At 47.1% G+C, this 24831-nt stretch overlaps 1 protein-coding gene across 3 annotated transcripts in view; it reads left to right on the top strand.

Annotated features, from left to right (window-relative positions):
- LSM14B (LSM family member 14B) overlaps window positions 1–24831 on the top strand; it is a 108960-nt gene that overhangs the window by 72661 nt on the left and 11468 nt on the right. For 2 of the 3 annotated variants that reach the window (XM_033962787.1, XM_033962785.1), the window contains 2 exons: window positions 3756–3908; window positions 4068–4172. In XM_033962787.1, the coding sequence (XP_033818678.1) occupies window positions 3756–3908; window positions 4068–4172 (258 nt within the window). The remainder of the gene's footprint in view (window positions 1–3755; window positions 3909–4067; window positions 4173–24831) is intronic. The other variant, XM_033962786.1, reaches the window with a different exon arrangement.

Raw genomic sequence — 24831 nt, 5'->3', positions numbered from 1 at the left:
GGAGACTAAGTTCCTGCAGATGTCTTAGGCTTACTGTTCAGGGCTTTACCCCTGATTTTATTGGCCTGATGTTTGTTTGAAGCCTATTGGGGGTCACTACACTGTCTAGGGTTCCACTAGCTGTTTGGCAGGGAAGTCTGCCCCCCTTAGAGCACAATGCCACCTCCAAATGTTCCCCTGCAGAAATCGGAGGTCCAGTCGGAGAGAGACTGGGAGGACTGGGGATTGTAGTTGATACTTTTACTCCCTCAAAATGAATTGTTTGAGGATTCAGGGTCTTGGACTGGGGGTCATAGTCAGGAATCTGTGGCAGCCTTGGACTAAGGAGAGAGCCATATAGTATGCTGCCTTCTTAAGCCAACAGCTTTGTTGGAGGTCATCACAGAATCCTTGCAGGTTTTGAAGCTAGACCCCCACCCTGCAGAACTATGCTGCTCAGACAAAATAGAAGAAAACGTCCCCACAGCTCAAACACAAGAACAGTGGAGATGCTTTATGGTTCAAGTATGCCAGTTTTATTTCAAAAGTTCTGCCTAGTTAGTGCGAATGGCTCAACTTCATTTTGAGGTTCTTCACTGTTTTGAGATTCTTCATTTTTGTGCAGCAGTCACCCGTGTAATGTTAAAAACATCTGCCAAAAACTTCAGGACAGCTGGAGGTAATTTTCATACTTCTTGACAGTTTCAACAGCCCTCAGTGGGGGTCCACTTTTCATACATATTACAGTTCTGGAGGCTCCAGGCAAGCTCAGCCCTCCTGCATCAGCTCCCAAGATGTCCCAATAATGCCATGCCATGCCAGTCACTGACATGCCGCAGATAACAGTTGCTGGCTTACTGGGAGGCTAGGGTGAGGATTTGCTCAGACCGCCGATACTGGCCATCTTGAGAGGGCTACAGGTTCAAATTCTTTTGTCCTCGGGGACTTATTTAAGAACATAAGAATAGCCTTACTGGGTCAGACCAAAGGTCCATCAAGCCCAGTAGCCTAGTCTCACAATGGTCAATTCAGGTTACTAGTACCGGGCCAAAATCCAAAGAATAGCAACATTCCATGCTACCCATCCAGGGCAAGCAGTGGCTTCTCCCCATGTCTTTCTCAATAATAGACTGTAGACTTTTCCTCCAGGAAATTGTCCAAACCTTTCTTAAAACCAGCTACGCTATCCTCTTAGCACAACCTCTCAATATGCATTCCAGAGCTTAACTATTCTCTGAGTGAAAAAATACTTCCTCCTATTAGTTTAAAATGTATTTCCCTGTAACTTTGAGTGTAATTTTTGATGGAGTGAAAAATCGATCCACTTGTACCTGTTCTACTCCACTCAGGATTTTGTAGACTTCAGTCATATCTCCCCTCAGCCATCTCTTTTCCAAGCTGAAGAGCCCTAACCTTTTTAGTCTTTCCTCGTATGAGAGGAGTTAATCCCCTTTATAATCTTGGTTGCTCTTTGAACCTTTTCTAGTGCCGCTATATCTTGAGATAAGGAGACAAGAATTGTATGCAATACTCCAGGTGAGGTCACACCATGGAGCGATAGAGGTATTATAACATTCTTAGTCTTGTTAACCATCCCTTTTTAATTCCTAGCATCTTGTTTTCTTTTTTGGCCGCACATTGGTTTCATCGTATTGTCTACAATGATGCCCAGATACCTTTTCTTAGGTGCTAACCCGCAAGGCGGATCCTAGCATCCAGTAACTGATTTGGGTTATTCTTCCCAATGTACATCACTTTGCATTTGTCCAGCTTAAATTTCATCTGCCACTTGGGATGCTCAGTCTTCCAATTTTCTAAGGTCTGCCTGCAATTTTTCACAATCCGCATGCATTTTTTTTTTTTAACAACTTTGAACAGTTTAGTGTCATCTGCAAATTTAATCACCTCATTTGTTGTTCCAATTCCAGATCATTTATAAATAAGTTAATTAGCACCAGTCCCAGTATAGACCCCTGCAATACTCCACTGTTTACTCTCCTCCACTGAGAAAAAATTATCATGTAACCTTACCCTCTTTTCTATCCAATAACCAATTCCTAATCCACAACTGAACTTTGCTACTTATCCCATGACTCTTTAATTTTTAATTTTCTCAGGAGCCTCTCATGAGGAACTTTGTCAAAAGCTTTCTGAAAATCTAGATGCACTATATCAACCGGCTCACCTTTATCCACATAGGGTCTATTCACACTTTCAAAGAAGTCAAGTAAATTCCCTCGGCTGAACTAATGCTGACTGTCACCATTTTGCCCGGCACTGAAGTCGGGCTTACCGGTCTAATTTCCTGGACCTCCCCTGGAACCCTTTTTAAAAATAGGCGTAATATTGGCTACCCTCCAATCTTCAGGTACTAAAAATGATTTTAGCGACAGGTTACATATAACTAACAGCAGATTGGCAATTTTATTGTCATTTGGTACAATCTGAGGAGCTTCAGCACAGAGATGCAAGCAGTGGAGCTGAAAATTATTTACATAATGTCTACAAATTCACAATTAGAGGTGAATAACCTAGTGCAGGGGTAAGCAATTCCGATCCTCAAGAGGTGGAGCCAGGTCAGGTTTTTAGGATATCCATAATAAATATGCACAAGATAAATTTTCATCTTAAGGAGGCGGTGCAATCAAATCCATCTCGTACATATTCATTGTGGATATCCTGAAAACCTGACCTGGCTCCGGCTCTCGAGGACCGGAATTGCCTACCCCTGTCCTACTGGTTCAAGATTCGTATGCCTTTCTAATAACAGAAGATTGAGGTAATCTTCCCTTGTCCACTTAGGATATCTAGATAGGTAGAATAAATTTTTAAAATATCTGTAAATGAGGTCTTGCACATTGACTAATGGTAGTTGGCCAACCTGGTTTGGGTGGCATACTTGGTTAGCTCTTTTCTGAGATGGCTATAGTTAATAGATCCTGCATATTCTGGTATGCCAGTTTGTGCAAATAGGCAATAGAACACCTTTGTGGCTGGTGGCAACCAAACAATCCTAGTTCTGAAGCTGTATGGGGGAAAACCGGTTGACCATATCATTCCATCACCTGTGTATGCAAGCAATTTTCTTTTTTCTGTATTTTTTTTTTTTAAATTAGTTCATTTTTAAAACTTACAATAAGTGCAACAGTATATAACATAATTTTTACTTAAATACAACACTTAATCTATTAAAATCTAATTCAAATTCCATATTCCTCCCTCCCCCCTACTTAATAACTTTCTTCAAATACATAATATCCCCCCTCCCCATTTTTATTTGGCTCGTAAGAAAACAAAAACATCCCTCTCCACCCCCACCTTGGATGTGCATATTTAAGGGGAAAAAGTGATGTTCAATCTTAACAGTATCTTGTTCATGGCTCCCAAATATCCAGAAACTTCCCCTGCTGCATGGCAAGTATCCTTTCCATTTTAAATATGTGACAGTTCCACCAAAAGCTATAATTCAGCCTATCAATTTTTCCAATTATTCATAATCTGTTGCATGGCAACCCCTGGCTCTTAGCCCTCATTGACATACCTCAAGCAATTTTCTTGAAAACCAGATTGGTTAGAAGTTAGGACTAGGGAATCTACATTCTAGGGTTACTGCTGTATTCCGTGAATGTCCAGCTGAGCTGTTGAAACAATAGAATCACTAACTTGGGGTTTAAGGCATTTCATTTTAATGCTTCAGTTTGAGACCTTCCCTTTTTTGGTTTAGAAAAACTAAGTTCATTTTAATAAGTGAAGTAACCAGATATTGTTTCCTGTAGGAACAGGCTTCCCAGCCATCCCAGTACGGAAAAGCCCTATGGTGGAACAAGCTGTTCAGACTGGCCCTGCTGATAGCATGACCCAGAAAAGAGCACAGCAGGGGAAGGGGCCCACTATGAATCTACGCAGCAGCCAGTTGCCTCAACAGAGCAGTAAGACTGTTACATCCCCCCTAAATATCATTATCTGGCAAGAAGCATTAGCAATTTAGTTTTATCATACTAACACCCAAGGTAGTGAGGTTTTTTTTAGCTTTTGCTACCTGTAATATGCAAATGTGTTTAAAAGTGGCTACTTTCCTTTTTATGTAGATCCTGTTCCAGCTCCACCTCAACCACCGCCACCCCCACCTCCACCTGTGCCACCACAGGTCCAAGTAAATGATGAGAACAGAAGGCCACCACGGCGGCGATCAGGTAACCCTCAGCTGGATCTCTGTCTTCCAGATCTTTTGGTGGGTCTGAAACTTGTCCTGTTAGTGAAGGACTCTTTTACAAACTTGCTGTAGGGTGTATAACTTATCTTATAAATCCACCCGTTTAGTATATGTACTTAGTCATTTTGCTTAAAAAAAAAAAAAATATGCTTGCAAGTGGTTTTTATTCTTTGCTAGAAGTAGATATTAGACTGGACTTTGACATATATTGGTGCTTAGAACACCAACATCTGTCATTCCCTGTGTATTTCCCTACTTGCTAAACACCAATATCCATCCTGTAATTCCCCCCACCTGTGCACTGTGTATTGCACCTTTTCTAGTTTTTGTCTGGACTAGATTTTGAGCAGGGACCTCCTGTATTTTAGTGCAAGTCCTAGAAGCACTATAGAAATTGATGGCAGTAGTAGTACTCATTTGTTTGTGCAAGCATTTGATGGGAGCCTTGTGCGATAAATTATCTAAAGAATATTGTTGGGCAGTAAGATTGGTGGTTGATATATGAAGTTAATGTGATATTTTGTGTGTTTCATTGTAATCCACCTAGGTTTTAAGCAGATTAGAAATTTTTAAAAATAGGAATCCTAAACTTTTAAGAGCCAGCCATGAAAATCTTTCACCACACATCTATCACAGCCTTTAGTGTTTTGGGAAAACAAAAGCTTATTGTGACACTGCACAGTGCTAGCAGAAGCCAGTGGTATCTTCCCCCCCCAAAAAAAAAAAAAAATCACATGCTGGCAGCAGCATACGGTGACCCTTCCCCCCACCTCACCCACTTAATGTTTCTCATTCTACACCCTTGCAAACAGTCCCAACTCCTTACAAGTTAGCCACTCTTCCCCATCTCCTCAACCAGCAGCTGCTGAGGAGTGAAGGTGCCCTGTACTTTGTATCCATTGCGTTTGCCCATTAGTTTTAAGATGCATGGTGCAAGACTTGCCCTGGTCTATCAAACCATGTGACTTAAAACTGAGAGCCATAGCCATGACATAGGGGCAAACTTGTTCACATGGGAGCTCAATATTCCCACAAGTTCTGTCCCTGGCCTATTCTTGCAAGCTTTTCCTTAACTACATAAGCCTTGAACACTTATGATTTTAGTGTTCAAGGCTTGTGTAGATGAAGGACAGAGCTTGCAGGAATAATCCTAGAGAATCCACCAATCTGACATCCAATTGCAAGCACTTCCTTGTTCGTTAAGCTGATGGAAGGCTTGGTCAACCAGGAACTAGTAATGTATTTGAACAAATTTAGCGTACTGCAAGACAATCAGTCAGGTTTTCGCTCTGGATTCAGCACTGAAACTGTCATTATCCCAGGACAAGTAGGCATGATATTCTCACATGTGGGTGACGTCGTCTACGGAGCCCCGATGCGGAAGCATTTTCAAGCAAACTTGATTGAAGATTTAAGTTTGCTCTGCTGCTCCACGCATGCGTGCCTTCCTGCTCCACTAGGGGGTGCATCCCCTCGTGGTCTCCAGTTCAAATTTTTCCGCGAGCCTAGAAGCCGTGTTTTTCAGGCTCTGCCCCAACTGCCTTCTAGCACCGCAATTTTTTTCTTGTTTTTTCACGATTAAGTCGCTGTGCGCGAATTCTTTACCTTTCTTACTTGATTCCTGCTTCGTTTTCAACGACCCGGAGGCTTCCGGGTCCCCGTGGCCGCGTGGCTAATCGAGCCGCGGCTACTTTCGATTTAATGTCCCGGCCTCTGACCGGCTTTAAAAAGTGCACCCGGTGCGAGCGGCTTCTTTCTCTCACAGATCCGCATCGCCGGTGCATCCTCTGTCTGGGGGCGGCTCATCCAACCGACTCCTGCCCCCAGTGCGCTATTTTCCAAAACAGGGCCCTCCGCCGAAGAAAAGCCCGCATGGCGGACCTCTTCACCCCGGACCAACCCTCCACCTCGGCCTCGAGGTCGGCCCCGGCCTTGACCTCGGCCCCGGATACCTCGGCATCGCCTCGAGACTCGACCCCGAAGTCCTCGGGACAACAGAAAGCCTCGGCTCCGGGTAAGTCCCCTCTTCCCTCTTCAGGTTCTGTAACAGCGAAGAAGCCAGCCTCGGGGACAATGGCGACGCATGGCGGAAGCCCCATGCTTACAGCCCCGTCTAAGCCCTCCAAGCCTTCGGGCCGTGCCTCCACCACACGGGAATACTCTGATACGAGGTCGCCCCCGGTGGAGCGCACTGAGGCAGTGGACATGCCTTCGATGCTGTCCGTGCCCATCTTCCAGGACCTACTCCGAGCGATGATCACGTCGGAGCTGTCCGCTGCAATGGCCCAGTTTCAATCGGCCTCGACCTCGAATGTGCCAGACCAGCCTGAGCCTCGCACCGAACAACCTCGAGGAAGGGTGCGCAATCCTCGCCGCATCCCATCCTCCTCGGACTCCTCGCCGAGGCACCCGAGACGTTCCCCCTCCGCAGACCGCCGAGGGCAAAACGTCGGGCTAGAACGACAGAAACCTCGAACCGCCGTACCTCCAAGAAGGCCCGAGGTTCACCAACTCTACGAGGCCGTTCCCCCACACCTCGTACGGGACCACTAAGGGTGGCTGAGTTATCACTCTCCAACCCGCGCATCCTCCGAACTCCCCCTCGGACGTATTCTCCGAGGGAGTCCGGATCGAGGTCACCGATCCGACATCGATCGGTACCCCTAACCCCGGCATCGTCTCCGAGGGGCTCCTCGAGACGCCGAAGATCGACAACCCCGGAACACTCTCACAGTGCTTCCCCAGTCTCGGAGCATGGATCAGAGCATGAACCTCGATACTCGAGGGAAGCCTCCCTATCCTTCTCCACCCGACGAAGGTCTCGTTCCCCGACCCCGCACGGGGCCCCGGGGACATCTCGCCCATCCTTCACTCGCTTTGTCCAAGACATGGGCCACGCATTGGACTTAGACCTCCAGTCTAACTCCAGATACTCTAAGGAGTACCTGGCGGAGCTGGATATGCCATCACTGCCCAGAGAGTCCCTTCGCTTACCACCCAACCCGGTACTCCAACAGACCTTCTTCAGGAACCTGGAGACCCCCTACATGGTCACGGCCGTACCCTCCAAAATGGAGGCCAAGTACCGCACAGTACCTTACCTGGGATTTGAACAACCACAGCTCTCCCACCAATCGCTGCTAGTAGAATCCTCCTTGAAAAAGGCTCACCCGTCCCGGGTCTCAGCAGCGGTCCCCCCAGGCCGAGAAGGCCGAACCCTGGATAAGTTCGGCAGGAGACTATACCAAAACGCAATGATGGCCTCTAGGGTGCAAAGCTACACTTTCACCTTCACATCATACCTCAAACACCTCATTGGACTATTGAGAGCCTTTGAGACTGACCTACCGGCCTCCCGGCAAGGAACGTTCGGCCTGCTTTTAGAGTCCCTCTCCAACCTGCGCCTTCATCTATTCCACGCGGCCTACGAGGGCTTCAAACTCTCCTCCAGAGAAGCAGCCTTCGCTATCGCCATGCGCCGACTAGCCTGGCTGCGCCTGGTCGACATGGACCCCAACTTACAGGACCGGTTGGCTAACCTCCCCTGCGTGGGAAAGGAATTGTTCGATGACACTATCGAGGCGGCGACAAAACGCCTCTCCGAACATGAACGCTCGTTTGCCTCCCTTGTCCGGCAAAAGCCCAAACCGCCAGCGTCCAGGCCATACAGGGCCCCTCCGCGCCGCTACCCACAAAAGTCCACCCCTGCTTTCTCGCGGCCCCCACTCAGACGTCCGCAAGCCCATCACAGGGCCATGCCCAAGTCCCAACCGCCCACGACCACCAAACCATCCCCGTCCTTTTGACCGGGACACGCGGAAGGGGGCGGGCCCCCTCCGCCATAGTCCCAGGCCACCTTCCCATCGGGGGTCGACTCAAAGCTTTTTACCCCCACTGGGAACAAATCACGTCGGACGCATGGGTCCTTGGCGTGATCTCATCAGGGTACTCTCTCAACTTTCGGGCCATTCCTCCGGACAACCCCCCAAGGAATTGCCCTCCCAACCGGACTCAGCTACCCCTACTCCTCTCCGAAGCTCGAGACCTGCTTCGCCTGAGAGCAGTGGAGAAGGTTCCCCACGACCAACGGGGGAAGGGCTTCTACTCCCGCTACTTCCTGGTACCGAAAAAAACGGGAGACCTACGCCCAATACTAGACTTGAGACGCCTCAACAAATTCCTGGTACGGGAAAAGTTTCGGATGCTCTCACTACCAACACTTTACCCCCTGATCGACGAGGGCGACTGGCTCTGCTCCCTCGATCTCAAGGAGGCGTACACACATGTCCCAGTGCACCCCGCTCACCGCAAGTTCTTGCGCTTCCAAGTAGGGGACTGGCACCTACAATACCGAGTCCTCCCCTTCGGACTAGCATCATCACCTCGGGTCTTCACCAAGTGCCTCGTGGTGGTAGCAGCAACCTTACGTTCCCAGGGCCTCCAGGTATTCCCCTACCTGGACGACTGGCTAATCAAAGCCCCGTCCAGGGAAGGGGTTATCTCAGCGACCCAACAGACTATTACCTACCTACAAAGTCTGGGGTTCGAAATAAACTTCCCAAAATCTCAACTACGCCCCTCGCAGACCCTACAGTTCATCGGGGCCACGCTGGACACGGTTCGCCTCCGTTCCTTCCTCCCCCCTCCGCGCCTGGAGGCGTTAGTAAGTCTGAGCCGAAGGATCTCCCTGCTGACCTCAGTATCAGCTCGACAGATGATGACTCTTCTGGGCCACATGGCCTCCACCGTCCATGTCACACCCTTCGCCCGCCTCCATCTGAGAATCCCTCAATGGACCCTGGCGTCTCAATGGCGTCAAGACCGGGACCCGATCGACCACTCAGTGACAGTGACTCCTTCATTGCAACGATCGCTCCGCTGGTGGGCCGACTCTTCAAATCTTTCCAAAGGTTTGCTCTTCCTCACCCCACCCCACAGCAAGGTACTCACCACGGACTCGTCGGAGTACGCTTGGGGAGCCCATCTGGACGGCCTACGCACCCAAGGAATGTGGTCAGCACAAGACCGTCGCTGCCACATCAACGTGCTAGAACTTCGGGCCATCTATCTCGCAGCTGTAGCCTTCCAACATCTGCTCCACGACCGAGTGGTTCTCATCCGAACCGACAACCAGGTAGCGATGTACTACGTAAACAAACAAGGGGGGACAGGGTCTTGGCCCCTTTGTCGGGAAGCCCTGCGCCTCTGGAAATGGGCAATCTCCAACAACACCTTCCTTCGAGCGGTGTACATACAAGGAGAACAAAACTGCCTGGCGGACAGACTCAGCCGTCTCCTCCAGCCACACGAGTGGTCACTACACTCTCAGACCCTGCGAGGAGTGTTCGAACGGTGGGGGACACCTCAAATAGACCTGTTCGCGTCCCCTCACAATCACAAGCTGCCTCTCTTCTGCTCCCGGATATACTCCCCGGACCGACTCGAGGCCGACGCCTTCCTCCTCGACTGGGAGGGAAGGTTCCTATACGCGTTCCCGCCGTTTCCCCTGATACTGCGGACGCTTGTCCACCTGAAAACAGTACAAGCCACCCTGATCCTGATTGCCCCTCGCTGGCCACGCCAGCCGTGGTTTTCCCTGCTACTTCAACTCAGTGTCAGAGATCCACTGCCTCTGCCTCTGTTTCCCTCTCTACTGTCACAGGGTCAGGGTTCACTGTTACATCCCAATCTTCAGTCTCTTCATCTGAATGCTTGGTTTCTCTCCCCCTGACTGCTCTCCCCGTGTCTCAATCAGTCAAGGAGATATTGGAGGCCTCCAGAAAAACCTCGACGAGAACCTGCTACTCCCAAAAGTGGACCAGATTCTCAACCTGGTGCTCCTCCCACAGCCAGGACCCGGTGTCGGTCCCCGTCCCCCTGGTCCAGGGGGATGGGGACCGACACCGGGTCCTGGCTGTGGGAGGAGCACCAGGTTGAGAATCTGGTCCACTTTTGGGAGTAGCAGGTTCTCGTCGAGGTTTTTCTGGAGGCCTCCAATATCTCCTTGACTGATTGAGACATAAGAACATAAGCAGTGCCTCTGCTGGGTCAGACCAGAGGTCCATCGTGCCCAGCAGTCCGCTCTCGCGGCGGCCCAACAGGTCCAGTACCTGTGCAGTAATCCTCTATCTATACCCCTCTATCCCCTTTTCCAGTAGGTAATTGTCTAATCCTTTCTTAAACCCCATTACTGTACTCTGCCCTATCACGTCCTCTGGAAGCGCATTCCAGGTGTCCACCACACGTTGGGTAAAGAAGAACTTCCTAGCATTCGTTTTGAATCTGTCCCCCTTCTATCTTTTCCGAGTGCCCTCTTGTTCTTTTATTTTTTGAAAGTTTGAAGAATCTGTCTCTCTCTACTTTCTCTATGCCCTTTATGATCTTGTAAGTTTCTATCAAATCCCCTCTAAGTCTCCTCTTCTCCAGAGAAAAGAGACCCGGGGAGAGCAGTCAGGGGGAGAGAAACCAAGCATTCAGATGAAGAGACTGAAGATGAAGATGAAGATGGGGACCGACACCGGGTCCTGGCTGTGGGAGGAGCACCAGGTTGAGAATCTGGTCCACTTTTGGGAGTAGCAGGTTCTCGTCGAGGTTTTTCTGGAGGCCTCCAATATCTCCTTGACTGATTGAGACACGGGGAGAGCAGTCAGGGGGAGAGAAACCAAGCATTCAGATGAAGAGACTGAAGATTGGGATGTAACAGTGAACCCTGACCCTGTGACAGTAGAGAGGGAAACAGAGGCAGAGGCAGTAGATCTCTGACACTGAGTTGAAGTAGCAGGGAAAACCACGGCTGGCGTGGCCAGCGAGGGGCAATCAGGATCAGGGTGGCTCATTCCGGCCTAAAGACCAACTCCATTCGAGTACACCTCAGTGCGATTGCGGCCTTTCATCAGCCCCTGGAAGGGAAAGCCCTCTCGCTCCATCCCTTAGTCACTCGCTTCATGAAGGGTCTGCTGAACGTCCACCCCCCTCTCAAACCTCCCCCGGTGGTTTGGGACCTTAATGTGGTTCTGGCTCAATTAATGAAACCTCCATTTGAGCCACTAGACAAATGCCATCCAAAATTCCTCACTTGGAAGGTAATCTTCTTACTCGCGCTCACGTCCGCACGGCGGGTTAGTGAGCTGCAAGCGCTGGTAGCGGACCCACCCTTCACGGTATTCCATCACGACAAGGTGGTACTCCGCACCCATCCAAAGTTCCTACCTAAAGTAGTATCTGATTTCCATCTCAATCAGTCCATTGTCTTACCTGTGTTTTTCCCCAAGCCCCATTCTCACCCCGGAGAAGTGGCGCTACACACTCTTGACTGCAAAAGAGCGTTGGCCTTTTACCTCCAACGCACTCAGCCACACCGGAAAGTCCCACAACTGTTTCTGTCCTTCGACCCAAACCGGTTAGGCCACCCAGTTTCCAAACGCACCTTGTCCAACTGGTTGGCCGATTGCATCTCCTTTTGCTACGCTCAGACTGGTCTCGCACTGCACGGTCGAGTAACGGGACACAAAGTCCGAGCGATGGCAGCCTCCGTAGCGTTCCTCAGGTCCACACCTATTGAGGAAATCTGCAAGGCTGCCACATGGTCTTCGGTTCATACCTTCACCTCCCACTACTGTCTGGACTCCCTGTCCAGAAGCGATGGCCGGTTCGGCCAATCGGTATTGCGAAATCTATTTGCTTAAATTGCCAACTTCCCTCCATCCCTCTTCAGTAAGCTTGGAGGTCACCCACATGTGAGAATATCATGCCTGCTTGTCCTGGGATAAAGCACAGTTACTTACCGTAACAGGTGTTATCCAGGGACAGCAGGCATATATTCTCACAACCCGCCCACCTCCCCGAGGTTGGCTTCTTGGCTAGTTAAGTGAACTGGAGACCACGAGGGGATGCACCCCCTAGTGGAGCAGGAAGGCACGCATGCGTGGAGCAGCAGAGCAAACTTAAATCTTCAATCAAGTTTGCTTGAAAATGCTTCCGCATCGGGGCTCCGTAGACGACGTCACCCACATGTGAGAATATATGCCTGCTGTCCCTGGATAACACCTGTTACGGTAAGTAACTGTGCTTTGCATTACTGTTGGATTTCCTTCATACCTTATTCAATCAGAGTACCAGTGCCCTAATTCTGCAGCTAGACCTTAGTAGTGCCTTTGATCTGGTTGACCATGCCATTCTGATTGACTGTTTGGAGTCAATTGGTCTTTCAGGTAACGTGTTAAAATGGTTTTGGGGTTTTTTTTGAGCAAACGGTCATATCGAGTCTATAGTGACAATAAAAAATCCTATAGTTGGGGTAAACTCCTGCGGAGTCCCACAGGGTCCTCCTCTATCCTCCACATTGTTCAACATTTATCTTGTCTCTTTGGGGAACTTAATACAAAGCTTAAATGTTAAATTTTATATCTATGCTGATATCATCACCATAGTTATTCCCCTTACTACCCTGACTCCGAGACAAAGATTAATCTATCATCCATTCTAAAGCAAATTGAACTATGGATGACTGAATTCATATTGAAGCTCAACACAGATAAAACTAAATTTTTCCTGGCAAGTCCTAACAACAAAATCAAAGACTCATCGATCTCCTTGAATGGTCAGGTCTTCCCTATTGACAACTCCATAAAAGTTCTGGGAGTGACTCTGGACTGCTAACTTACTCTAAATGCTCACACAGATTATTGGTTAAAAAATGCTTCTCGTTACTATGGCAACTCTGAACCATCAGAAAATACTTTGATGCAGCATCTTTCAGCTTACTGGTTCAGTCTTCCATCTTGAGCATGCTTGATTATTGCAGCATCTACCTGGGATCCTTCAAAAAAAACAAAACCATTCTAAGACAGTTATTCAAAATTCAGCAGTTCAACTGATCTTTAGGCTGAAGAAATGGGAACACATAAGCCCCTATTACCAAAAACTCCATTGGATGCCCCTGCGAATTCTGTTCAATTTCTCTTGTCTGCGTTATAAATCAATATTCAGTCTGGCCCCAACTTACCTAGTTTCCCAATTTAACCTGGCAAGTTCTATTAGGCCTACACGAAGAACACATCTGTTCACCTATCTGACAAAGGCCTGCCACTACAAAAGATTCCTGGACAGAACCCTTGCCTTCCAGGAAGGCAAATGGAACGATTGGCTGACTAACATCATTACGCACTCCTCAACCTACCTCAATTTTAGAAAATTGGTAAAAACGAGTTTGTTCAATCGGTTTGTAAACTAAGAATTTTTATACCTCTGCTAATTCAACCAGTAACCTTAAGATCTATATAGCTTTCCACTTCTTCCATTGTAAGATTGCATTGATGACTTTAAGAACCTTTTCTTCCATTATGTAAGATTGTATTGATGACTTTGAATTGTGATCTTTTCGCTGTTTGTCCAGCGCTTCTTGTAAACCACCTCGAACTTTCATGGCTTTGGTGTATATTATTATTATTATTATAGCAGGGACAGAGCTCGTGGGGATGGGATGTGAAAATTTGTCCCCCATGTCATTCTCTGGATGTAAGACATGTAACATTCAGCAACAGAATGAAATCCTAGGGTTCAATTAAATACCATGGTGACCTAGTATAGAATTTTTCAAACCCTGTGTGAGGGGAAGACACATGGTTTGCCACAGTGACAGCTCAGACAAGAGCACACAGCTGCCTTTGCTACTATGCTCATAATACAATTGAAGTGTGCCTAGTCCATGGCATTGCCATACTTTTCTGTATTCTAATTTTTTTTTTAGATAATGGCTTCTTAAAATATACCCACATTCCTAGCCAGCCAGTGTGAATCCAGTCTGCCTCTCTTCCTATTATAGTTGTCAGCTGGCATTGAAATGTGCATGCTGCTGTAACACAATCCTGAGATAGTGGCATGCTTCAGTGATGTATATGGATAGCTACCTAAATCATTCAGTTAGACATAGGATTATAGTATGATGGCATGGGACTGGAAAATAATGCATCATGGAGGTTAGTTGCTAAGTTCAAGGTTTATTAAAACTTTGGTAAAAAAAAATAACTAAATGCCACTTGGTGGTATAACAAGGGAGGGAGGTCTCTGTAGGCGATTCGTTGGCCTCCAGTGACCACAACATGATATGGTCCAACCTCAGGAAAGGTTTCACTAAATCAAACACATAAACCAAGGTCCTCAACTTTAAGGGCACTAACTTCAAAAGCATGGGAGACTTCGTCCATCGGGCGCTGGAAAACCAAGCCAAAACAGATAATGTAGAGGTAATGTGGTCGACTCTGAAATCAACCATACACGAAGCAACCAACCGCTATATAAAATCAGTATGTAAACTGAAAAGAAACAATCCACAGTGGTTCTCTGCGGAGATCTCAGACCTCATAAAGAAGAAGAAAAGAGCATTCATCTCCTACAAATAATCAGGGAAGCAAGAATCTAAGGAAGACTATCTGGCCAAGTCAAAAGCAGTCAGAGAGGCCAAACTCCGAATGGAGGAGAATCTAGCGAAGAACATCAAGGAGGGTGATAAATCCTTCTTCAGGTATATTAGTGACAGAAAAAGAAACACAGATGGGATAGTACGCCTTAGGAAACCTGACGGGGACTATGTAGAATCGGACTGCGATAAAACCAAACTTCTACTTCGATAAAACCAAACTTCTGCTTCTGCTCAGGCTTCACTTGTGAGGTGCTAGGATGCGGCCCTCGGCTGCAGACAAGGGAGAACTCGGAAGACCTATTTTGAAATTTCGAGTTTACACCCAGCAGCGTTTACTATGAACTATCAAGACTTAAGGTGAACAAAGCTATGGGACCAGACAAACTACATCTCAGGGTGCTCAGAGAATTGAGTGACGTCCTGACGGAACCGTTATCCGCGCTCTTCAATCTTTCCCTAAGTACAGGAAGAGTCCAGTTGGACTGGAAAACGGCTAACGTCATTCCACTCCACAAACAGGGTTGCAGGACGGAGGCTGCGAATTACAGACCGATGAGTCTCTCATATCGATATTAAGTAAACTTACGGAAACACTAATCAAACACCAATTAGATACGATCCTGAATGAGGAGAATCTATGAGACCCCCATCAACACAGATTTACAAAGGGAAGGTCCTGCCAATCCAATCTGATCAGCTTCTTTGACTGGGTGACAAGAAAGCTGGATATAGGGGAGTCCCTGGACATCATGTACTTGGAGACTTCAGCAAAACGTTTGTTAGCGTCCCACACCGCAGGTTATTGAGCAAGATGAGTTCAATGGGATTAGGTGAAACACTAACTGCATGGGTTGAGGACTGGCTTAGAGGTAGACTTCAGAGGGTAGTGGTAAACGGTTCCCTCTCTGATATGATGGAGGTGATCAGCGGAGTGCTGCAGGGCTCGGTCTTAGGCCCGATCCTATTTAACATCTTCGTAAGAGACTTGGCTAAGGGGCTTTGAGGTAAAATTACATTATTCGCCGATGACGCCAAACTATGCAACATAGTAGACAGAAGCACAGTGCCTGGCAAAAGCTCAATGCCCAACAGTATGCAGCAAGATCTACTCCTATTGGAGCATTGGTCAAAGACTTGGCAACTAAATTTCAATGCCAAAAAATGCAAGGTCATGCACCTAGGCTGCAAAAATCCATGCAGGACTTACACCCTAAATGGTGAGATCCTAGCAAGGACGGTAGCAGAACGAGACTTGGGAGTGATCATTAGCGAAGACATGAAGACTGCCAATCAAGTGGAGAAGGCTTCATCCAAGGCTAGACAAATCATGGGTTGTATCCGTAGAAGTTTCATCAGCTGAAAGCCTGAGGTCATGATGCCGTTGTACAGATCCATTGTGAGACCCCATCTGGAATACTGTGTACAATTCTGGAGACCACATTATCAAAAGGATGTGCAGAGAATTGAGTCGGTTCAGCGAATGGCCACCAGGATGGTCTCAGGACTCAAGGATCTCCCGTATGAGAAACGGCTAGGTAAGTTGCAGCTTTACTCACTCGAGGAACGCAGAGAAAGGGGAGACATGATCGAGACGTTCAAATATATCACGGGCCAAATTGTGGTGGAAGAAGATATCATCTTTCTTAAAGGACCCACGGTAACAAGAGGGCATCCACTGAAAATCAGGGGTGGGAAATTTCATGGCGACACCAGAAAATATTTCTTCACCGAAAGGGTGGTTGACCGCTGGAATAATCTTCCACTACATGTAATTGAGGCCAGCAGCGTGCCAGATTTTAAGAAAAGATGGGATTGGCATGTGGGATCTCTTCATGGAGGAAGTTAGGGGGTGGGTCACTAGTGTGGGCAGACTAGATGGGCCGTGGTCCTTTTCTGCCGTCATTTTTTCTATATTTCTATGAGGTGCCCAGGGTGGTAGTGTCCCCACTTCTTTCTTGTCCCATGCCACACTATTTCCCCCATACTTTGGTGAATATTTAATGTTGGCTTTCCTTCTGATATCACTTCTGGCCCCGCAACCAGGAAGTGATTTCAGAGGGGAGCCAGGCCAGAATAAGCAGCATGCTGGAGAAGTTGCTCATGCTGGCGAAATATATTTAGAGAGGTGGGGGTGTGGAGAGATGCCAACACCCCCACCAAGACTGCCCAGGGCAGTTGTCCCCCCCTTACTACTCCACTGATGCTACTTCTAAGTCTGTACGCTTTACCATATAGTGAGTTGGGTATAAATTGTGAGGGATAGTTAAGAGGAAAACTGAAATCTCTGAACTCTCAGCTGGCTTTAATGTATATAAACTCTCTTCTCCTCCCCCCTCCCCCAAACACACAACAGTAACCTTAGGGCAGAGGTACTCTAACTTTGTCAAGCAGGCCACAGTATTAATTGACTTACTTGCCCACAATGTCTTATTCTCATGTTTGAAAACTAACTGATATCTGAGCTGCAAGTTGTATTTTTTGAGGCACTTAACTGCAGCACTGGCTTTGTCCTATCAGTAAATACATTTTAGGCCTAAATTCAGTTTGAAATTCATTTTGAATGCTGAAACTCAAGTTTTTGTGATAAAGCTAATACTACTGCTGCTGCAACTAATTATTTCTAGAGTGCTACCAGACATATACAGCACTGTACAGTCACAAAAATTATCCTGCTTGAATTAGCTTACAATCTAATCAATTGAGACAAACAGGATGCCAGGGGGTTACAGCTAGCAATATGTTTAAACTGCTGGCTAGGGCAGTGGGAAGTAGAGTTGTGCAGGGACAGAAATCCCACCTGTCCCCACCAGAATCCCCTCTTTCCTCACAAGGAATCCCCGCCCGTCTCCCCCATAAGTTACCTGTCCCCCATTAAAAATCAGCCAGGACTTCTGACAGTGATTTTTATCTTTAGTTTATTTAAACCAACAATAAAATACAATATAAACAAATAACAGCAAACAGAAATAAGAGATGCATACATCACCAGAAAGAATAGTAGACATTAGGTCATGTGACTGTAGGGTCAACCATTTCTTGTTAAAAGAAATACAAGTTAGATTTTTTTGGCAATATAAAGGTCATATCTGCAGAGCAAACAAATCTGGTTCCATCTGGCATAGGTAACTTGTGAAAGGTCCTTCCAAGATCCACAAATGGTTTTTAATGCAGCAATGAGTAAAAAATCAAACAATACAGCATCAAAGTCATTTAAAGTAGAATTGAGAGAGGCGCTTTTCAGGACAATGGTTGCATAAGAAAAATGTGCCAAAACTGAACTGGAAACTCCCCCCAAACAAACTCAGCAAGTACTTCATTTTGTACTAAGCACAATTGGTGGCATAACTATGAGAGGGGGCTGGGCCTCCTACTTTGAGCTTAGACCCCCTCAAAATGAACATCTCCCTTGCTGTAGCTGGTGGGACATTTTTGTTTTTCCGTCATCTTGGTCCCAGTTTCTGCTTTTATCTATCTTCTACTAATTCTTTTTCCAGGCCTCGGGACTCCCGGTTCTATTCTTGCGGGAGTCCCATGAGCCTGGAGGGGGGTCCTGGCGGAAGTCCCATGGGATTCCCGCAATCCCCATTCCTGTGCAGACCTCTAGTGGGAAGTAGGGTTATAAATTGAAGGCAATCTTAAAAAGGTGGGTTTTCAGCCTACTTTTGTACAAGGCAAAGGAAGGGGCATGACGCACAGACTTGGTCTATTCCAAGCTTATAGGGCAGTGAGGAATTGGCAGTGGAGAAGTACAGATAAAAGTAGCTTCTGGTGTGTTAAGACTCCATTCCTGAACCTGTGGGTAGTTAATCCCTTCTCACAAGAATTCTTGTAGAGTGTCATTAGCTTTCTTATGCTCTATCTCTTGTCCTGGGCTGTCCAATTCTTCCGCCCTCTCTACAAGCGAGATAGTAAGAGCTGGTCTTATCTGCTTGTGATTCTTTTCCAAGTAAATTCACTCTTTTTTGCTAACTGTAAGGTGTTTCGGTGCTACAGAAGATCTACTCTTGGGACAGCTTTCACTGCAGGAGAGTGCAGACTGAGGCTGAGAATTTGCTTCCAAGGGGCAGACTGCTTTGTAGTGCACCCACTTGGATAGCGTGCACTGGACAGTTCAGGGGCTCAGACATTCCCTTTGGAGCAAGGTTCACCCCAGGTTCATCTGCAGGGGGTTTGAGTGCAGGCTCAGTTTCCTGGTTTTTTTCAGGAGTGAGACAGACTGCTTCCCCATCCCCTCAATTTGCGTGTTTGAGTTCTGGTGGGGTTGAGGTCTCCAGCCAGTTCATTGGGCCCAAATGGCAGTCAGACACAAGCAGCCTAGATTCCAAGCTTGAGGCAGAGGCTGTCACTGGAAACTGTTTGCAGCTCCCAGCACACACAGCTTGGCACAGTGTTGACAGCCTGACAAACAATCGGTGGGAGGGTTCTGGGGTTAGAGGTTTCCCTTCCTCTAAAATCCTAAAATTGCTACCACGGCAGCCATCTTGTATTTTCCAATGTGAAAATAGCCTCTAAGTGCTTCAAAAACACCTTGATTTTGTTTAAAAGTAGGTGTAATGGACTCAGGATACTTTGAATTCATACCAAGTTTGTGGTGGATGGCCATCTGAGGATGATCCGTGTTCCACGTGGGGTGGGAACCACTGGCTTAGCCTCCTCTGGGCTCTCATTGGGTGTTTAGTGCCTATTTAGTGCCTAGGAAACAAAATGGGGGAATTAGAAGCCGTGGCCAATGCAGAAGACTTAGACATCATTGGAATCTCTGAAACATGGTGGAATGAGGAAAGCAAATGGGATACAGCACTGCCGGGATTTAAGCTCTATCGCCAGGACAGGTCAGGACAGAAAGGAGGTGGAATAGCCCTATACATAAAAGAAACCATACAATCGACAAGAATAGACACAGCGGAGACGACCAACAAGCTGGAATCGCTATGGGTTAAAATACCAGGAAGAAAGGGACATGAAATAAAAATGGGCCTATACTATCGCCCACCCGGGCAAACCGGAGATATCGATAAGGAAATGGAAGCCGAGATGAAACAAGAATGCAAAAACGGTTGCACAGTTATTATGGGAGATTTCAACTACCCCGGGATAGACTGGAGTCTTGGAAACTCAAAATGCGCTAGGGAAACAGAATTCCTGGAGGCTACACAAGATTGCTTCATGGAGCAGCTTGTTAGAGAACCGACGAGAGTAAATGCCACTTTGGATCTAATCCTAAATGGGTTAATGGGACCAGCAAAGGAAGTGGAAGTAGTGGGACCGTTGGGAAACAGTGACCATAACATGATCAAGTTCAAGGTTGAAGCAGGAATACCAAAAGGAAAGAGAACCATGGCGACAACTTTCAACTTCAGAAAAGGAAACTATGAAGCAATGAGGAAAATGGTAAGGAATAAATTTAGGAACACTTCCAAGAAATGGAGGATGGTAGAACAGGCCTGGTCTTTTTTCAAGGACATGGTGAGCGAGGCGCAAAATCTTTACATCCCCAGATTCAGAAAGGGGAGCAAAAAGAGTCGAATAAAGGACCCGATATGGATGACTAAAATAGTGAAGGAAGCGATAAGTAATAAGAAAAATTCATTCAGGAGATGGAAAAAGGACAAAACTGAAGGAAACTGGATAGAGCACAGGAAGTATCAAAAGAATGTCACCGTGTGGTTCGAAAAGCTAAAAGAGAGTATGAAGAGAAGTTAGCCAGGGAGACTCGTAATTTCAAACCGTTCTTCAGATATGTTAAAGGGAAACAGCCAGCTAGGGAGGAGGTGGGACCGCTGAATGATGGAGTCAGGAAGGGAGTAGTGAAGGAGGAGAAAAGTCACGGAAAGACTGAACATGTTCTTTTCGTCTGTATTTACAAACGAAGACACAGCCAACATACCGGAACCTGAGCAATTCTTCAATGGAAATCAAGCAGAAAAATTAACATTCATGGAAGTGAGCCTTGAAGATGTGCGCAGGCAGATAGATAAACTAAAAATAGACAAATCTCCAGGTCCGGACGGAATCCATCCAAGGGTTCTGAAGGAACTAAAGGAGGAGATAGCAGAACTACTGCAGCAAATATGCAATCTATCCCTGAAAACAGGCGTGATCCCGGAGGATTGGAAGACGGCCTACATCACGCCCATCTTTAAAAAGGGATCAAGAGGTGACCCGGGAAACTACAGACCAGTGAGTGTGACCTCGGTTCCCGGAAAAATGGCGGAAGCACTGATAAAAGAAAGCATCGATGATCACTTGGAAAGAAACAAACTTCTTATAACCAGCCAACATGGTTTCTGCAGGGGGAGATCGTGCCTAACCAACTTACTATACTTATTCGAAGGAATTAACAAACAGATGGACAGAGGTGACCCCATAGACATATACCTTGATTTCCAAAAAGCCTTTGACAAGGTGCCCCATGAACGATTACTCCGGAAACTGAAGAACCATGGGGTGGACGGAGACGTACATAGATGGATCAGAAACTGGTTGGCAGGTAGGAAACAAAGGGTAGGGTTGAAGGGACACTACTCTGACTGGAGGAGGGTCACGAGTGGTGTTCCGCAGGGCTCGGTGCTCGGGCCACTGTTATTTAATATAGTCATAAATGATCTAGAAACAGGGATGAAGTGTGAGATAATAAAATTTGCAGATGACACCAAACTATTTAGGGAAGCTCGGACTAAAGAGGACTGTGAGGAATTGCAAAGGGACTTGAACAAACTAGGAGAATGGGCGACAAAATGGCAAATGAAGTTCAACGTTGAGAAATGTAAAGTATTGCATGTGGGAAGCAGAAACCCGAGGTACAACTATACGATGGGAGGGATGTCATTGAATGAGAGTACCCAAGAGAGGGACTTGGGGGTAATGGTGGACAGGTCAATGAAGCCGACTGCACAGTGTGCAGCGGCCGCTAAGAGAGCGAATAGAATGCTAGGTATAATCAAGAAGGGTATTACAGCCAGGACGAAAGAAGTTATCCTGCCGCTGTATTGGGCGATGGTGCGCCCACACCTGGAATACTGTGTCCAGTTTTGGTCGCCATACCTTAAGAAGGATATGGCGTTACTCGAGAGAGTTCAGAGAAGAGCGACACGTCTAATAAAAGGGATGGAAAACCTTTCATACGCTGAGAGATTGGAGAAACTGGGTCTCTTTTCCCTGGAGAAGAGGAGACTTAGAGGGGATATGATAGAGACTTATAAGATCATGAGGGGCATAGAGAGTAGAGAGGGACAGATTCTTCAAACTTTCAAAAAATAAAAGAACAAGAGGCCATTCGGAAAAGTTGAAAGGGGACAGATTCAATACAAATGCCAGGAAGTTCTTCTTTACCCAACGTGTGGTGGACACTTGGAATGCGCTTCCAGAGGACGTTATAGGGCAGAATACAGTACTGGGATTTAAGAGAGGATTGGACATTTTTCTGCTGGAAAAGGGAATAGAAGGGTATAAATAGAGGATTACTGCTCAGGTCCTGGACCTGTTGGGCCACCGTGTGAGCGGACTGCTGGGCAAGATGGACCTCAGGTCTGACCCAGCAGAGGCATTGCTTATGTTCTTATGTTCTTATATTCAGCATGCCTCTATGGTACAACCTTTCAGCACATCCGTTCACCACTGCACCCCAGACATCTTGTTTTTTGTTTCCTTTGTACAGCCTTGACAAGGATAGAGGACAGGATTGCTGTTTTGAAGCTGGGGGTATATATAAAATCTCCCAGACGTTTACTGTTTGGGGGGGTCATTTTGTTATGTAAAGTACTCCCCCCCCCCCCCCCCCCACACAAGAATTTCGTAAAATCTCAAATGCAGTTTTTTGCCTGTCAAAAGGCAGGGGGAGACAGGAGAGGGCAGCTGGCGGGTAAAGAAAATCATTCGGTCTGCTCAGACCACCTCTTCCTGTAGTAAAATCGGGCTACACCAGGGGTAGGCAATTCCGGTCCTCGAGAGCCAGAGCCAGGTCAGGTTTTCAGGATCTCCAGGTCAGGTTTTCAGGATCTCCAGGTCAGGTTTTCAGGATCTCCACCATGAATATGTATAAGATGGATTTGCATGCACTACCTCCTTGAGATGCAAATCTATCTCATGCATATTTATTGTGGATATTCTGAAAACCTGACCTGGCTCCAGCTCTCGAGGACCAGAATTGCCTACCCCTGGGCTACACTATCAGGAGCTGCTTTGACACGCAGCTCCTGATTGGTGTAGCCCAACTTTACTACAGGAAGAGGCGGTCGGAGCAGTCTGCGAGTGAGCAAGACCGCTATTTTGCGGGGAAACACTGTATTGCAAATGGTTAAATTTTGTTCCATCTGTTTGATATGAGCAGAACAGACAGATTTCTTGGGAAGTATTCCTGTATCCCCTTCCTATTCTATTTCCTCTCCAAGATTGACCATCTTTGGTATGAATTGGAGAACAGCCCAGAAGGATGGGAGGCGAAGCAAAAGAATGTTAATGAAGCTTCCTAAAAATTCTCATGAGAAGGGGATAGACTTCTTCAGGTATATCAGTGATAGAAGAAAAAACTCAGGCGGGATTGTACGTCTTAGGAAACCAGATGGAGACTATGTCGAAAAGGATTCGGAAAAAGCCCAACTATTAAATGAATACTTCTGCTCAGTCTTCACCCGAGAAGCGCCAGGGCTCGGCCCTCAGCTACAGACAAGGGTTGGCTCAGTTGACCCGTTTAGTAACTTTGAGTTTACGCCCAGCAGTGTCTACGGTGAGCTGTCAAAGCTCAAGGTTAACAAAGCAATGGGGCCGGACAACCTGCACCCCAGGGTGCTTAGGGAGCTGAGTGATGTCTTGGCGGAGCCACTGTCCGCGCTCTTCAACCTCTCCCTTAATACAGGCAGCGTCCCGTTGGACTGAAGGACGGCTAACGTCATTCCACTCCACAAGAAAGGCTCAAAGATGGAGACAGCAAACTACAGACCAGTGAGTCTAACATCGATAGTGAGCAAACTAATGGAAACTCTAATCAAACACCAATTAGATAAGATCCTGGATGAGGAGAATCTACGGGATCCCCGACAACATGGATTTACTAAGGGGAGATCCTGCCAATCCAACCTGATCAGCTTCTTTGACTGGGTAACAGGGAAGCTGGATATTGGGGAGTCCCTGGACATCGTGTACCTGGACTTTAGCAAAGCATTCGATAGCGTACCACACCGCAGGTTACTGAGCAAGATGAGTTCTATAGGATTAGGTGACACATTGACGAAATGGGTAGGGAGCTGGCTTGGAGGTAGGCTCCAAAGGGTGGTGGTGAACGGCACCCCCTCCGAAATGACGGAGGTGATTAGTGGAGTACCACAGGGCTCAGTCTTGGGCCCAATCCTATTCAACATCTTTATAAGAGACTTGGCAGAAGGGCTTCGAGGTAAAATAACATTATTCGCCGATGACGCCAAACTGAGTAATGTAGTGGGCAAATGCATAACAGACGAAGATTCAGTGCCCGACAATATGATGCACGACCTACTCCTACTGGAGCGATGGTCTAGGACATGGCAACTCAACTTCAATGCCAAAAAATGCAAAGTTATGCACCTGGGCAGCCAGAATCCATGCAAGTCTTATACCCTTAATGGCGAGATCCTAGCAAAAACGGTAGCAGAACGAGACTTGGGGGTAATCGTCAGTGAGGACATGAAGTCTGCCAATCAAGTGGAGCAGGCTTCGTCCAAGGCAAGACAAATCATGGGCTGCATACGAAGGGGTTTCGTCAGTCGTAAGGCGGAAGTCATTATGCCATTGTATAGATCCATGGTGAGGCCCCACCTGGAATACTGTGTGCAATTCTGGAGGCCGCATTATCGCAAGGATGTGCTGAGACTGGAGTCGGTGCAAAGAATGGCCACCCGGATGGTCTCGGGACTCAAGGATCTACCATACGAAAAACGGCTTGACAAATTACAGCTATACTCGCTCGAGGAGCGCAGAGAGAGGGGGGACATGATCGAGACGTTCAAGTATCTTACGGGCCGCATCGAGGCGGAGGAAGATATCTTCTTTTTCAAGGGTCCCACGACAACAAGAGGGCATCCGTTGAAAATCAGGGGCGGGAAACTACGAGGTGACACCAGGAAATTCTTTTTCACTGAAAGAGTGGTTGATCGCTGGAATAGTCTTCCACTACAGGTGATTGAGGCCAGCAGCGTGCCTGATTTTAAGGCCAAATGGGATCGGCACATGGGATCTATTCACAGAG

The sequence above is a fragment of the Geotrypetes seraphini genome, chromosome 11, assembly GCF_902459505.1.
Source record: "Geotrypetes seraphini chromosome 11, aGeoSer1.1, whole genome shotgun sequence".
Taxonomy (NCBI): Eukaryota; Metazoa; Chordata; class Amphibia; order Gymnophiona; family Dermophiidae; genus Geotrypetes; species Geotrypetes seraphini.
This window is presented reverse-complemented; position numbering and strand designations above follow the sequence as displayed.